General features: G+C 45.8%; 2 protein-coding genes across 2 annotated transcripts in view; one reads left to right on the top strand and one right to left on the bottom strand.

Moving 5' to 3' along the window:
- The window catches only part of LOC126519167 (multidrug resistance-associated protein 1-like), a 255,175-nt gene that overhangs the window by 5,608 nt on the left and 232,439 nt on the right, over positions 1-17,128 (top strand). The gene's annotated exons all lie outside the window — the stretch shown is intronic.
- Positions 1,299-7,886, bottom strand: LOC126519054 (uncharacterized). Its single transcript, XM_072284665.1, has 3 exons — positions 7,421-7,886; positions 6,096-6,423; positions 1,299-1,934 (listed from the first exon to the last, which is right to left on the bottom strand). Exons 1-3 carry the CDS (start codon positions 7,849-7,851, stop codon positions 1,455-1,457), a joined length of 1,239 nt encoding a protein of 412 aa, XP_072140766.1. The 5' UTR covers positions 7,852-7,886; the 3' UTR covers positions 1,299-1,454.

Raw genomic sequence — 17,128 nt, 5'->3', positions numbered from 1 at the left:
CATGTTAACAAAAGCCGCAACCATTAAGCCAGAAAGTAATCGAATCCAAGAAAATAACAATCAAAGAGAAATGTGTCACTGCAGCATCTCTTTTCTGAAGGCTTGCTGGTAGACAAACCTACCACCCGGGCACATTTGTGTGTGACCACCCCTTGCCTCTTTGTGTGGTTTGACAAAGTATTCCTGCATATTTAATTGCTCGTCTGTTTCAAAAACAGATGTATTACAAGTCAGTGCACAGTGCACCAAGCCATTTTAACGCGACAGCGTTAAGGAGCTCGTGTCGCAGAAAAGCCGGTCTCGTCGGCGTCGGTGTCGGCGGCGTTGGCCGTGAGTGATAAATCTCGGGAGGCACTTCATGAATAAAAAACAACTTGCAAGATCAGCTGGGTGGGAATCGAACCAGGGTCTCCGGAGTGTGAGACGGAGATGCTACCACTCAGCCATGAGTTCGATGCTTCACATCGGTACAAAAGCGCCTCTAGTGAATGCGGTGTTGCCTTAGAAACGAGCCGTAGAAAGCTATACTGTGGTGTATATCGGTAATTATGAACATGCAACTTACAGAAGTCGCAGTTACACTAGTAGCGAAGCGCGTTTCCACTACATTCCTTCTGTGCTTTCCGCACATGCAGAGCCATCTTGCGGCAAACACAGAAGACCCCCTCCTCTCAAGGTACGGCGCTGCCCCGACAGGTGGCGCGCCACGCGCACATTGGGGCTGTGCGGGGACCGGTGCGAGGCGCGTCGCGGCCCGGACTCTCTCTCCCCTGACGACGCTTCGCCGTGCTGCCTCACGGGTTGCAGAATCGAGCGTCCTTCCTTTCTTTAGATCACTATCTGTCTATCTGCCCGTGCCGATCACGACGTTTGGCTGGCGTACATCGTTTTCCCCTCCGAGAGACCGAGTTCTTTGGTTCGTTCCGCTTGCTCAGGCGCACGTTTCGTTGCCGCGCCGAACGCTGCGTTGCTCGACGTTCACCGCGTGATTGGTGGGTGCAAAGTCCGATGCGGGGCGCCTTGTAAGTGATCGCTGCGCCGTAGCGCGTTGTCTTATACCCCTTGGCGGGTCGACGGGAACGGTTTCGCGTTCCACTCTTGAAGGCGAAGCTTAAGCGTCCTCCAATTTTTTTTACGTGGACTAACTTTGTGTCCTTAGCGCCGCTCTCACCATTTGAAAACTATGAATCACGAAAAGATTAGTTCTATACAAAATACATGCCAGAATATGGGGGTTCTGCAGTTGAAATAGGGTAAATATAAGTGAAACGAATGAGGATGTTCTGATTAAGTTTGTTTCATAATCTAATTATTTGGGCACCTAATCAGTCACATCATTCGTACTAAAACAAGAAAACAAATTCAACAACACACAGGTTTACACTGGTTCGTGCTCTATTGACTTTAGCACACAAATTGAACAAAGGACAGGGAATAAGAAATACCAACAACTACTAACTTCCAGGTGGCATGATTAGTCCCACGTGCGCATCATGTAGCTGCGAAAACCCAAACGAAAGTAAACAAAGGAAGAAGTACATCGTAACAGAAAAAGAACAAGATGAAACTTGTGTCGGTGGGCGACGATTTCGCATGGGGTAGCGTCTTGCCTCGGCGGGTGCTGGTGTTGCCTGTTGCGCAACCGGAGTTACCATGGGCGGTTGTGGACTGGAAGGAACTGGTGCGCCGGTAGTCTCAGGATAAACCAGGAACTCGCTGGTCGTAACTTCGCCAGCTGTTCTATGCCTAGGGGTAACGTCCTCTGCAGGCCTTTGTAGCAGCTGGTCCTGGTGACGACGCCAGGTGAAGGTGCCCCTCGGGGTGGTTGCACGTACTTGGAAAGAGACAGGTCCTGTTTGAGCAACAATCACAGCGGGAGCCCACTTTGGTTTTCCAGAATATTGTATTGTATTGGGTTTTATGGCGCATAAGCAACTGAGGCTATCATGCGCCAAACACATGGTATAATTTATTTCTAAAATTGGGTATCCTCAGCGAAAGTCCTTGTCCGGACAAGGACTCTGAGGAGCCCAACAGACCAAATGAAGACCTCAGCCTTCCTCTCAGGACTGAGAAAATGGGTGAGGTGCATCATAAGATGCGTGAAAAAACTAGGTAATAATTTTTAGAATTAGTAGTTCTGTGATATATTATATTTTGTTTAGGATCGCTGCGTCTTTCAAAAAACTAAAAAGAGATGAAGTTCCTACAAGTGGGTTATCTCCTAAAAGCAGACTGGGATGAAAGGGAATGCGTTCATTGTAAAATACAGTAAGATATCTTTTCCTTAGCCGTTCGAGTTGTGTGCACGAGAATAAAATGTGATTTACAGTGAGTTCATCTCCACATTTCTCACATAAGGGTTTCTCTTGTTTTGTCAGTAGAAAGTTATGTGTTAGGTGTGTGTGTCCGATGCGCAGGCGGCATAAAATTACTTCTATAAAACGTTCCTGATGCCTGCATGATCGCCATTCTCCTAGAATAGGTTTTACTAAATGTAGTTTGTTATTTTCTTCGCTATTCCATGTACACTGCCATTTTTCTTTCAGCTTGTTTTTCACTAACTTCATGCAATCTGTATAGGGTATATTTACAGTACTGACCTCCTTATAGCAGGCTTGAGCGGCGCACGCGTCAGCTCTCTCGTTGCCTCTAATTCCGTGATGGCTTGGTATCCAACAGAGCTTAATTTCGTGTCCTTGTGTTTGAGCGGTTATTATGTTATGAATTATATTTCCTATTAAAGGTTCCCTTACGTTTCTGGCTTTCAGTGCTGTTATTGCACTCAGCGAGTCCGTGTATATAATGCTGTTTTGAATGTTCATCTCGACTATTTTTGATACAGCCACCGAAATGGCATGACATTCGGCTGAGAAAATTGACGTGCACTGAGGCAACCTGACTACCTTTTCCCATTTATCTTGCATTACAGCACTTCCGACGTAAAGTGATGTTTTAGAACCGTCATTATAAAATGCTGTGTGTCCTTTGTACTTTTCGTCTAGCGCCAAAAATTCTTGTATTATATGTTCACGTGGAGTTTGCTTTTTATGAGAATGTGTCAGTGTGTAGTCACCTACACTGGGAAAGGTGTGCCAAGGTGGCAGTGGTTCGGGTCTCTGGGCAACATCAGGCAGTGTGTCTAGAATACCTAATTCCTGGCAAATTTCTTCAAATCGGAGAATAAGGGGTCTCGTCGCATTCGGTTTGTTGTTAAAAAGCTGCTTAGACGGGCACTTCGTAACTATGTAGTAGCAGAGATGTTTTGGTAGTGAACGGGTTTTTAGGACATATGTGCATGTGAGCATGGCTCTTCTATCTGCGAGGGCTGGTTCGTTACATTCGACATATAGACTATTTATGGGTGATGTCCTGTATGCCCCGCTTGCAAGGCGCAGACCTGAGTTATGAACTGGATCTAATTGCTTCAGGTAGGACTGTCGAGCTGAGTTGTATACCATGCAACCATAATCGAGGCAAGAGCGAACTATACTGCGGTAGATGTGTAAAAGGCAGGTCCTATCAGCCCCCCAGCGTTTATGTGAAAGCACCTTTAATATGTTCAATGATTGGGAGGTTTTCTTCTTCAGGTTCTTTATGTGTGGCAAGGTCAGTTTTCTGTCAAAAGTTATGCCCAGAAATTTGTGTTCATTTTTTACCGGCAATTCTGCTTCGTTCAGGTATAGTATAGGATCTGTCTGTAGGCCACGTTTTAGTGAGAAAAGGATGGCCACTGTTTTCTGTGGGGAGAACCGGAAACCATTTTGGTCAGCCCACTTTGAAAGTTTATTTATTGTTAACTGCACTTGTCTTTCGCATGTTGCTATGTTTGAGGACGTGCAAGCTATCTGAAGATCGTCGACATAGATTGAATACATAATTGACCTTGGAATTATTTTACCGATTGAATTCATTTTAACAACAAAGAGGGTCGTGCTGAAAACACTCCCTTGGGGCACTCCATTTTCTTGAATGAAAATTCTCGACAGGGTTGAACCGAGGCGTACATGGAATGAACGGTTTGACAGGAAGTCTTTTAGGCAGTTCAGCATCCTGCCCCGAATACCAAGTTCAGCCAAATCGTGAAGAATTCCGTACCTCCAGGTTGTGTCATAAGCTTTCTCTAAATCGAAAAATACAGCAAGACATTGTTGTTTGTGTATAAAGGCTTCACGAATAGTATTTTCAAGACGAACCAGGTGGTCTGTTGTGGAGCATGCCTTTTTGAAACCGCACTGATGGACATCGAGTAGCTCACGGGCTTCTAGCACAAAGGTTAATCTCATATTCACGATACTTTCAAAGGATTTTGCGAGGCAGCTGGTGAGCGCTATGGGCCTGTAACTACTGGGAGAGGTTGGTGGTTTTTCGGACTTTAAAAATGGAACGATGATGGCCTTCTTCCAGGCTTCGGGTAGTCTACCCGATACCCAAACCTTATTAAAAAAACTTAAGAGTGCCTCTACGGCAGGTTCAGAGAGGTGGGACAGCATTTGATAGTGTATTCCGTCAGGGCCGGGTGCAGTCTGTTTGCCAGCGGATAAGACTGTGTTGATTTCTTGAACTGTGAATAATTTATTATATGGTTCATTTGTATATCCACTTGTAGGGAGTCTTTGTTTCTCGGCTCTGTTTTTGTACGTAAGAAATGATTCTGTGTAGTTTGATGAGCTGGTAACTGCCGAAAAATATTCACCTAAAATGTCTGCCTGTTCTTCGATATTTGTCTGGGCACCAGGGGCTGTTAGAAGGGGAAGTGTGAAAGGGGAGTATTTACCATCTAGCTTACGTACCTTCTCCCACATTTCGTTTGATGTGGTTGAGCTATTTATGGAAGTCACGTAATTTTGCCACGAAGTCTTTTCGGTTCTACGGCGGATATATCGGGCTTGTGCTCTTGCCTTTTTAAAGTCTATGAGATTTTTCTGCGTGGGGTACCTTCGAAAGTTTCCCCATGCTTTGTTCTGTTTCTTTTTTGCTAACCTACATTCTTTTGTATACCAGGTTTTGTGGTTTTGTTTCACCACTCCAGAAGATTGAGGTATGGCCAGGAGCGCGGCAGAAATAATGCAGTTTGTGACAGTTTCGTTAAGTTCATCTATACCTAAATGATGTGGATCTATTTTTTCTAAGCTGGCACTTTCTCGAAACAGCGCCCAGTCGGCCAAATGGAGCATCCAACGTCGTGGTTTTGTAGGAATGATTTGCGGAGATGATGTTAGGTTGATAAAAACAGGTAAATGATCGCTACCATACGGGTTGTCCAAGACATCCCATTTAAAAGCATTAAAAACAGAAGGCGATGTAAGAGACAATTCTATGCAGCTCCATTTTCCAGAGCTTGGAGAGCAGTATGTGTGTTTGCCCCTGTTGAGCAGGCATATATTATTGCAGAGAATAAAATCTTCTAAAATACGGCCTCTAGTGTCCGTTTGTTCGCTTCCCCACAAATTGGAGTGAGCATTAAAATCGCCGACTAACAGATATGGCTCTGGTAATTGTTTTAAAAGGTCTTCTAAGTCATGGAGCGTTACTAGCAGGTTTGGTTGGATATATACGGAGCATACTGTAATTGTTTTAAAGTGTACTACAGATACTGCAACGGCTTCAAGTGCAGTCTGAAGCTTGACTTCACGAGTAGGCACACTACTTTGAACAACTATGGCAGTACCTCCAGAGAGCCTATTTGCTTGCTCTCGGTCGTGACGAAAGACTTTGTATTTACTTAAAATATTTTTATGTTTTGATCCCAAGTTTGTCTCCTGGAGACACAAAACAACCGGGGAATATACAGCAAGGATATCTTTTATGTCGCCGTAGTTTTTTAATATGCCTCGACAGTTCCAGTGAATTAGGAACGCCATACCTAATAAATTTGACGAAAGTATTTCAAAAACCTATGCTACCGGTTTTGTGGGGCCCGTTATTGGAGTTTTTCCTCCCTTTTTGTGATCAAGGGAGTTGCGCCGCCGCTGCTGCGGAGGCGGGCTACTGCTTATATCCATCGCCTCCAGCGAGGTGATGGGTTTCCGCGGGGAACCCGCGGGGGTACGGATTTGTGGCTTCTCCCTATGGGGGGAAGCCCTGCGGCCTACCGGCTCAGGGGCCAGCGAGCCTTTTCTCTGTGATAGTATGGCAGCCTTGGCTGCACCTGTCAGAGTTGTGGATGGCCCTGCCTGGGCAGTGGCCTGAAGTTGGAGTGGTGTGTCGCCACTCCCAGTAACTTTGGTTGTGCCAGAGGCCGCCGTCAGGTGAACCTCCGGGATGTCAATGGTGCCGACACCGGAGTGCCGTTCGGGTGGGGGACGGGGCAGGCACACATCAACAATGGTGTACTGTGTGCCCACTGTCACCAGACGCCGCTCGGCCCCCCGGCGCACGGCGTCAACATATGACCTGGATGTCTCTTGACTGAACTTTTTCCTTACCTCAGGGTAAGATATGTTTTCTCGTACTTTCAGATTGATTATTTGTTTTTCTTTTTTGAATACTTCACAGGTTCGTGAGTACGCTGCATGTGGACCGTTGCAATTTGCACACTTTGTTTCACTTGCTTGGCAGTTGTCAGTATTGTGTTCGGTTTCGGCGCATTTCGCACAGGTCTCCTTGCCTCTACATGTGTTGCTGCCATGGCCATACCTTTGGCAATTGAAACATCTCCTAGGGTTAGGGATGTATGGGCGCACTGGGCACCTGATGAATGCAACCCGGACAGACTCGGGCAAGCGAGTGCTGCCGAATGTTAGCACGATGTGAGGTGTTTTTTCTTCGCCATTGCGCTTTATATTTATGCGGCGCAGGGACGTTACTCCTTGGTCTCGCAAATTCTCGAGGAGCTCATTTTCGTTTTCTGTCATTAGCAGCCGCTCAGAAATTACTCCCTGAACGCTGTTCAGGCTTCTGTGAGGTGTTACAGTAATGTTAAGGTCAGCAAGCTTCTTTTGTGCGATTAACGCATCACTCTGCTTTTTGGATTTGACTTCTACAAGCAGATCTCCTGAGGACAGTTTTTTTGCTTCATATTCTTCGCCTATGTTAGCTACTAGCCACTTTTGTAGTACAAACACTGATAGAGTGGCCACTGGAACCTTTTGCTCAACAGCGTGAACTACCAGGAACTGTGGAAAATTTTCTGCACATTTCTGAGTTGGAACTTTGATTCCTTCGGTGCGGTACCGTTTCCGGTTCCGATCATTTTTTTTAGAGGGGGAAATTGAGAATCCATGCGGCATGTATGGATTAAGGGTTCCTATTGTGTCACCTGTGTTTCACCCTTATAGACACAAGAAGAAGGTCCCGGAGCCCCCCACCTGGTAAACAGACGGGGAGCCCGTCGGCCTGGGCTTGACCATGGCCCCGACCGCCACCGTTCATGGTTTCTACCCTTCACCTTACAACCTCTCGCCACGGTGCGGATTACAGCTTCGGTATGGGGGCTAAGGGTCCGTGGTGGCGCCAAGCACCATCACCTTGAGTCTCAAGGTGCCCTTGCGGGGGTTTTCCAGAATAATTACGTGCTAACACGCTGTCGCCTACCAAGAAGTGACGTTCGCGACACGGACGACTTAGTGCCTGAGTGCACTGTCTGTGTGCTACTCTTTCCCCCACGGAAGGCTTTACGGCATCTAGCCGACTGCGTAAGCGTCGTCCTAGGAGCAATGCCGCTGGTGATTCACGAGTCGTCGCATGTGGCGTGTTGCGATACGACAGCAAAAATTTATGCAGCTTTACCTGCAGTGTTCCTCCTGTGCAGTCTTTGCGCAGCGCATTCTTTAAGGTCTGGATGAAACGCTCTGCCAACCCATTGGAGCTGGGGTGGTAGGGAGCCGTGAGGACGTGCCGCGCTCCCATTGCCTGCACGAAGTGCTTGAACTCCTGCGAAACAAACTGAGGTCCATCATCGGAAACAATTGTTCCAGGGAAACCAACACGTGCGAAAAGCTCAGTCAAACAACGAATCGTGCTTTCTGTAGTTGTGATCTCATTTCGAAAACCTCCGGCCATTTAGAATGTGCGTCGACCACCACTAAAAGCATGGTATTCTGAAAAGGTCCCGCAAAGTCTACGTAAACACGCTGCCACGGTGAAGTCGGCCATGACCACGGGTGAAGAGGTGCGTTGATTGGAGCGTTACGTTTGCTCTTGACAACTTGTGCAGCTTCTGATACGAAGTTCGAGGTCCGCCTCAAGAGTTGGCCACTACACGTAGCTGCGTGCTAGTTCTTTGCTGCGCACGATGCAGGGATGGCCGTCATGGAGTTCGTCCAGAACGAACCCTTTCAGCTTTGCAGGCACGACTGCTCTTGCGTCCAGCATGACGCATCCCTGATGCACCGTCAGTTCGTTGCACCTGCGAAAAAAGGCTTCAACTGTTCATCCTTTATCGACGCGGGACATCCCACATTTGTGAATTCCTTCACTTGACAAAGAATTCGGTCTTTACATGTGGCAGCCGCGATATCTCGACTAGAAACAGGCAACGAGTCCAATCGCAACGAATAAAATGTTTCTTCTGTTTCTTTGGTTTCCGCTTCAAGATCTGGCAGCGGCAGACGCGAGCAGATATCGGCTTCCGCGTTCTCGCTCGATTTCTTGAAGATAAGATTGTACGAGTAGGCTGCCAACTTAACGGCCCAGCGTTGCAAACGAGCAGCCGCGACGGTGGGAATCTCGGTTCTCGGGCCCAACATTGTTTTAAGAGGCTTATGGTCTGTGACCAAGGTGAATGAGCGCCCATAGAGGTAGAAGTGGAACTTCTTTACACCGAAAATGATGGCTAACGCTTCTTTCTCCAGTTGACTGTATTTCTTTTCCGCTTCAGATAGCGTTCGTGAAGCGTAAGCAATGGGCCGTGCCCTTCCGTCATCGTAGACATGAAATAGGACTGCTCCTACACCATACCGAGACGCGTCGCATGACAGCCTAAGTTGTCTTTCAGGGTCATAGTGTGCGAGCGTAGGTGGTTGTGCGAATAGCGCTTTCACTTGGCTGAACGCTTGTCTAGCATGCTCGTCCCAGTGCCACGCGACCTTTTTTTTTTGCAGAAGTCTGAAAAATGGTTGAGCTATCGTTGCTAACTGGGGCACAAACTTGCTGTAATAGTATGACAACGCCCAACAAAGACTGAAGCTGCTTCTTTGATTTCGGCTCTGGTGCCTGGAAAAGTGCGTCAACTTTATCTGACAATGGGGAAATGCCTTCAGCGCTCATTTTGTGCCCAAGATAGTGAAGTTCGCTTTGAAAAAACGAGCGCTTCTTTCTTTACCCTGACACCTCGGCTTTGAAGGCGCTCCAGCAGCGCTTCGAGATTAGCTAAGTGGTCTTCTAGTGTTTTCCCAGTTACCAAAATATCATCTAGGTAGCAGCAAACACCCTTGAGGTCCTTGAACATCGTGTCCATTATCTTTTGGAAAATCCCCGGCGCGGAAGCAATCCCAAAAGGTAATCGGTTGACGACAAACAATCCCTTGTGCGTGTTCAAGGTTAGGTATTGCTTTGAGGCATCAGATATGACCAGTTGCTGATAAGCGCGGTTCAGGTCGATCTTTGAAAATGTGTGCCTCCAGACAGAGCCGCAAATATGTCATCGACCTTTGGCAACGGGTAACGTGTGACGGCAAGGCACGGATTCACTGTCACCTCATAATCGCCACAGAAGCGTATGCCACCGTCTTTCTTGATAACGGGTACCACTGGCGTTGCGTAATGTGACGTGGCAACGGCCGTTATGATGCCCATTTTTTCCATCTTCGAAAGTTCAAGCTCAACCGCCTCTTGCAGTGCGAACGGCACGTTCCTTGCTTTGAGAAACTTCGGTGCCTGATTAGGCTTGAAATACAGCTCGGCCCTTTCTTCTGTAATCATGCCTAACTCATCTTTAAATAGAGAGTCGTACTTTGCGATCAAAGCGTGCAGCCTTTCCTCTAAACGACAAGAAAAAGGCAGCTCTGACCTTGGCAGATTGTGGACGTTGCAGATTTTGCTCCACTCCAGCCTAATTGCCTGAAGCCATTCCCAACCCAGCAACGGCGGCCCCTCCTGGTCAACGACGTATAGAGGAAGGCTCGCCGTGTTGCCACCGTGCTGCACCTTGACTTGTAGGACGCCTTCTGGGATCACCAGGGCTCCTGTATAGGTGCGGAGCTTCACTTCTGTCCGGTTGAGCCTGGCTGATGAAAGAAATTGGCGGTATTGTTTGAAAGGCATGACTGTGACGGCGGCACCTGCATCTAGCTCTATACGAACTGTCACATCATTTACTTTCATCGGTACCATGATGGGCTCAATACTGGGAGCAGATACGCCCTTTACGGCTACCACTTTCGAGCGGGATGCCACCGATAACGTTCTTAGTGTCCTTGATGGGGCGTTTACCACGCGACGTGCCGGAGGTGCTACGGCAAACTCGTTGCAGGTGCACCCTTTTGTTGCACTTACAGCATTTGCCATTTACGTGGAGACACGCTTTGGCTGAATGTTTCGGCGACCCGCAGCAAAAACATGCCTGCGCCTGGACACTCGAAGTCGCCTGTACCTTATGCATGAGGTTGGCTGTAGACACACCTGTACGGGCTTCCGCAGTGCTTTTCGTTGCCGCCTCCATAGCCACAGCGCGCCCTACCGCTCTCTGAAACGTAAGCTTGCTATCCTCCGTGAACAGCACTCGCTGTATATCCTCTCTTAACAAGCCGCAGACGAAGCGATCCCGGAGGGATTCATCTAACGCGCTTCCAAAATCACAGGTTCGTGCTAGCTTCCGTAGCTCGGCAACGTAATCAGAAATGGACTCGCCTTCGACTTGCTGCCTCCTGTGGAACTTTGCTCGCTCGCCAATGACCGACGGTTTCGGCGACAGATGGTCCGCCAGCGTCTTCTTTAGTACCTCGAAGCTCTTGGCTGAAGGCAGTTCCGGGGCAACCAGCGATTTCAGAAGACTGTAGGTGCTGGGGCCTATGATGCTCAGGAATGCATGTACTCGGTCACCTTCGGGAACGCGGTTGACGATAAGAAACGACGTCAGCCGTTCTTCGTACGACGCCCAGTCATTTGTGGAAACGTCGAATGGTTCCATCTGGCCCAGTTGAGCAGCAAACTGCGTCGAACCTGCACTGGCTTCTTCGTTCATGATATCAGTCAGCGAAGAGAAGAAAAAGCAGCACTCTTCAATCGTTGATACTGAACAGAGGCTGAATGCCGAGAACACTTGCCTTCCTTGACGCTGCGCAACTCCTCCAAGTCCCACCCTCGTCGCCACGTGTTACGTATTGCGCCAGGCGTGCCGAAAGGATCAGACAAGTTCCGGGTGAACGACGTTTATTGACCCATGCTTGTGGGTTAAGGCTCGGCAAGAAAAAGAGCCACTAGCAAGGGGCGCACTCTGCTTTTAACACTTAGTGGCGCATGCGCACTTCGCAGAGTGCTCTTATCAAGATGAGCGCCAGCCGACACAACAGAAACAATGAAAACAAAAATTCTTTTGGTAGCTAAGTCACAATCAAGATGCAAATGAGAGCCGTACTTGGGCAAGCGCATGTTTAGTTATTTCTATGTCTCTCGATATCACAATAGCTTGTTCGACAGCAATACAAACGAGACATTTATGCATATATTTATTGCACATGCAATTATTGCTGCCTCAAAAATCCTTCTTGTATGGCTATTTATTTAGCACCTGCTTTGTTTGTACTGGCATTGCAGTCGGGGCCATACATTCTCGGTAATGTAACGAACAGTCAAATCAAACACACAAACCAGGGAGAGAATTATCATTGGACACTATGCAAACATTTGCAGGCGGAAAAACATTCCAAGGAAAGAAGACAACGTAAGGCGTCACTTATACGTAAGAGAAAATGAATAAATTTATTTAGTTGGATCTCTTTCTTGTGACGTATGTGATAGCCTAATATGAATTTCTCTATTTGTACATATTTTAAACAGTATATGCAGTGAAATAATTTTATTTGAAGCCATTTTCTAGTCTTTTAAATCCTGTCATTGCAGCTTACCCTTACTCTCAGTAATACAAAGCCTTTTAGTATAACTTCCTATTACAAATCAAACTGCCATATTCTGAACCTTTTCAAGCATGGCAGCTAACTCAACAGTATGGGGATCCTAGCAAACACATGCTTATTCGAGTACTGAACGCACATAAGCTAAATACAGCTGTTTTTTTGAGGTTTTCGGGTAACCTAAAAAATGTATCGGGGTGGAGACATAACAGCTGCTGCACCAAGCAATATATGTAGCCAACTAAAATTAAGTTCATTCCTACAGGGGCGGGCACGGCAGAGTGTAAGCAGACGATAGCCGGCTTTTTCTGGAGGTAAGTATTGTTAAACTCCGACATAACGAAGTCACTAAAATCAGCAAGTTGGTTTGCTGTACTGGAATTCCACCTTTTTGGTCAAATAAGTACATTTGCAAATTGACTGTTTTCACTCTGAAGGGGCTGCAGTCGGGAAAAGCAAAACTGAATGAGAAAAAAATTTGTACATAGAGTCGGCGACCAAAGATATGGCTTCATGATGTGTCAACGATACCTTCACATAGACAGTATGAAGCGAACCCAACTCTGCTTTTTCACTCACTCTGCCCTCACTGATACTGTCACACGCAGTGGGACGATGCTATCACGAAAAGTGCCGGCAGCGAGGGCGAATGCTTTCTCTCGCTTCAATGCATCTCTGAAAGTATAGATTAGGCATCCTCCATCTGAAAGTTTAGATTATGCAACCTCCAGTACTAAACACGTGGGAAGACTGTGCACATAATGCCACGCCATGTCAGAATGTCCAATCTTTGCACACGCAGTGGGCTGCATATGTGCTCAGCTGTGCTCGCAGCCATGTGCAGCGACGGCTGCACTGGAAAAGAAGATACACACGGATTGGGCCCCTCTGAAGACCCCTTTAAAAGCCCAGTTTGTCATTCTTTGTTTCTGTTATAGGCTAGTGCAAAAAGTGAATTTGCTCCATTTTCATTATAAATTTTGTACATAACGTAGAAAAATTATGAAAGCATACAACATTCCATTACTTTTCACCTCCCAGTCTTAATATAGCACAAATGCACAAACAGTACTTTTCGCCTTGTTTCATCTAATATTTCTTTTCCAAGCAGAAAAAAAGGCATGTGTTTAAAGAATAAGCTTGGTTGCAACGCGCGAAGCAATTGTGTCATGTCACATGAAGGGTTGCTGATATCAAAATATAGTCGCGACTTCTTTGTGACTGAAACACACTAAAAAGAAAAATGACCTTTTAAAAAACAGACTCACAAAAAAAAAGCCACAGGACATGCACCCATATAAAGCCAGGGACTGTATCAAGCTGAGATAAGAAAAGGCTTTCCAAGAATGTTTTCTGGTTTGATAAAATTTTTGAAACGGTGGCTAACGCCTGGCACCACGCCTTAAACCTATAGGGAACGAAGTTTTTAGATTACTCTGTGTTGTTTCTTGAACCCAACAAACGTGCCCATAAATATGAATCACGTCTACACCTGCGGCAAGGAGTAAACAAGAAACTCGCTGTAGCTGGCTGCAGTGCTCCCTGCGATGAATATTAAAGCAGAAAATTGTTGCCCCAATATGACTGTGCCAAAAAAAATGTAGTAGATTACATCACATACACATAGAAAAATCTTTAGTCTGTGCTTGCCGCCACCCTGTGTCTGTACTTGCCTTGAGGAGACATTGTGGCACCCATCTGCTGTAATCTTTCCGTGGCATAGAAAACAACATTGTGTAATACCGGCTGCAAAGTGTCAATCAGTTAAATCAGTGGTTCGTCACGGCAGCAGTTTAATCACGGTTACTTTCGAGTGTTTCCACGTTTTAAGCGTTTCACGTGGGCGTCTTGGTTACAAAAAAACCTAGATCTTGCATCCAAGTCTGGTGTGTAGGGCAACAACGGCTTTTATTGAGCAACCTGATGCTTTTATATTGGTTATTCAGTTGGCATGATCTTTCACAAAAGAGCTGTATGCAATTTTGCTGCAATAACAGTATTGTTTTCACAGCAATCGTCATGAAGAGTGCGGCTTGCCCCTTTAGCCAGAATTATCGCTAAACGATGACTTATGATCGGTCATATGTGAAACTTCAACAGCTTATATTTTTGTCTTCTCAATCCACACTTCTGCCACGCTTATGCCAGCATCTCTGCACGGGGTGTTTTGACTAATGTTACACCAAGTGAGCACACTACAAGCCGTGTGTGTATCGCTTGTATGACTCTTTCGATGACCATATTATTTCGTTTTCAGTGACTTTAACGAATAGACATCTAGCAGCGGCTTCAATTTGGAGTACGCGTGAGAACTCATAAGAGGCTTGATCGAATACGCCCGACACTACGGCACAAAGCAGTAAACCGTGGTGTAAGAGTTGGCAAATAAATTGCTGCATTGGGAATGAAATGTTAGTTACAACCTTACAATCAAGGTTTCAACTGCCCAGCCAGCGAGCTGCAGCAAAGGTGTGAACTCGAGTCATGTGAGGTCACACTCCATATCATAATGATAGCAGCCGACCTCTCCAGTGGTGGCCGTCAAGGCGAATAGGCATCCCTTTTCTCTGCATGTGCTTGTGTAGGAGTAGCAAGATGGTGCCAGTTTGTTCTTCAGCACTAGCACTGTGTTGGCACTGTATCGAAAACACATATTTTTACACAATTCGATAGACCTTGTACCTATATATTTAACATCAAGAGCCCTTCCACCACCAAGCTTTCCTTTTCTAGTCTTTCGCTTCTGCCTTGATGTCATACAGGTACTTCAGCTAGCTGAAGCAATGATGGTGTTTGAGTACCCACCCAGCGTTGCTGTTTTCCAACATGAGCATTGCTTCAATAAAAACTGACATGACTTGGTCTTAGCAGACAGAGGTCAGTTAAAAAGAACTCTCATAAACTTCTTTTGAAGTCATTCTAACCTTGTCAATAATCTCATGCCTATTGATGCGTCCATGCAGCAGTGGCCAAGGCAAGTTTGCTCTTAAAAAATCAAAATAATAGCTTTGCAAGGCCAGCTACTAGGCTACCACTGTCTCTTCAGCCTGCCTGAAATGTATCGCTGCCATCAAGGCAAGAATGCAAAAAAGCGACAAAGGAAAGTGTGGCAGACCAAACGTTGTTCGTGGAAATCCCATATGTATGTGGTCTATTACACTGACTGAAAAAGACAGTGGCTTCCTAATAAAGTCTTGATGTACGTAGTTGTTTCGGTCACGAACAAACCACCAGTTGCCCAGTCCCGCACAAGCACTGTGTACAAATGCCCACAGATTAAAGTTTGTTGTGTGTGCATGTGGTGCAGTGTCAAATGGTCACCATCATCCGCCTTTCTTATATCCACTGCAGGCCAGTGGCCTCTCCCTGCAATCTCCAATTACCCCTGCCATGAGCCTACCGATTGGAACTAGCGCCCGCGAATTCCCTAATTTCATCGCCTGACCAAGTCTTCTGCCTTCCTCGACTTCGTTTCCCTTCTCGTGGTACCCATTTTGTAATCCTAATGGTCCAACGGTTACCTAGCCTGTGCATTACATGACCTGCCCAGCTTCATTTTTTTCTCTTAATGTCAATTAGAATATTGTCTATACCCGTTCGCCCTCTGATAAAAACCGCTCTCTTTCTGTCGCTTAACATTATGCCTAGCATTTCTGTTCTATCACTCTTTGCGCGGTCCTTGTTCTCAAGCTTCTTTGTCAATCTCCAAGTCCTTGCCCCATATGTCAGCCCCAGTAAAATGAATTGATTGTACACCTTCCTTTTCAATTATAATGCTAAGCATCCCCTTAGGAGCTGACAATGTCTGCCGTAGGCGATCCAACCTATTTTATTTCTCTATGAATTTCCTTCTTATGATCAGAGTTCCCTGTGAATAATTGACCTAGGTAAACGCACTCCTTCACAGACCCTAGAGGCGGGCTGGCGATCCTGAAATCTTGTTCCCCTGCCCATCCCTTCAGCTTTATCTTTGATTCTGCATATTAACCTTCAACCCCACTCTTACACTCTCTGTGTTAAGGCCCTCGATCATATGTTGCAAATCGTCTGCAATGCTGCTGAATAGAACAATGTCATCTGCAAACCGAAGGTTTCAATAGTACGCTACTTCAGTAGTAGGCCCTTGTAGTATTACAGCCCCTTCTTCACATTTTGCTGCAAGTTGTACGAAATACGAATGCCAGTTGCTTTGCAGGACATATTACTTAAGTTCAAGCGACGAGACAGAGTAACCGAAGAAATAGTTTAAACCTCCAAAAATACTTCTCACTCTTAAGAAATGGTCTCTCTCATAACACTTTAATACAGTCCCTAGTTTAGTAGAGCTTTTCATATGATGTTTTGGATTATCTTATGGTACAATGTTGCGGCTTGTTAGGCAATGGTGGTTTGATGTGCATGCTCTCTTGTGTTGCTATAAGGACCACTGTTAACAAAAATTTTCTATTGTGACGAACGTTGGGACACAGTGCGTGTGAGCTCATTCTTTAACTCATTTTTCACTTGATCTGCGCATTTAAACCAAACAACCTACAAAAATATCAGTACCCAGTATCACAAAAGTAGATACCTGTGTAACGATTCTGCTGAGATCGTTAGAAAGGTCAGCCACAACATGCAGCACAGGTAGAATGACATCCTGCGTTAAAGCAAAATACCAAGCAGTGTAAGATGCGGATCAAAAATTTTATTTATTTATTTCAGATACATCACAGGCTCGATAAGGAGTATTACGTGAGGGGGGCAGTATAGATAACAATTGTGGAGTAAAACATATTTTTGTTACATAAACATGAACAGAACGAGAATCAAATAATAAACAATGAACGCGAAATAAATAAACATAAAAAGAAAGGAAGGTAAACTAACAGTTTTCCAGTATACAGTAAAGCAAACAATCTTAGCACAAATGCTTCCAAAATACACATCAATGAAGATTAAAAAATAAAATTTAAACAGATACCTGTTTTTAGCTAAGTACTAGCCAAATATACCACAGATTTTTTTTAAGGTTAATGGGTCGTTAATGTCAGCGATGTTATCAGGAAGACCATTCCACAGCGCACTACTTCAAAAGTGCACTTCACAGTGCACTACTTCGAAAGGTGCGTCTG

This window comes from Dermacentor andersoni, chromosome 10, assembly GCF_023375885.2.
Source record: "Dermacentor andersoni chromosome 10, qqDerAnde1_hic_scaffold, whole genome shotgun sequence".
Taxonomy (NCBI): Eukaryota; Metazoa; Arthropoda; class Arachnida; order Ixodida; family Ixodidae; genus Dermacentor; species Dermacentor andersoni.
This window is presented reverse-complemented; position numbering and strand designations above follow the sequence as displayed.

Bases quoted from the DNA above. Each gene is read 5' to 3' on its own strand.
- LOC126519054 (XM_072284665.1), bottom strand. From the start codon at position 7,851: ATGGGAGCGCGGCACGTCCTCACGGCTCCCTACCACCCCAGCTCCAAT. The intron at 6,424-7,420 runs GTAATCCGCACC...CCCTGAGGTAAG, and splicing joins TTAGCCCCCATACCGAAGCT to GAAAAAGTTCAGTCAAGAGA. The intron at 1,935-6,095 runs GTAGGCCGCAGG...GATAGCCTCAGT, and splicing joins GCTCGCTGGCCCCTGAGCCG to TGCTTATGCGCCATAAAACC.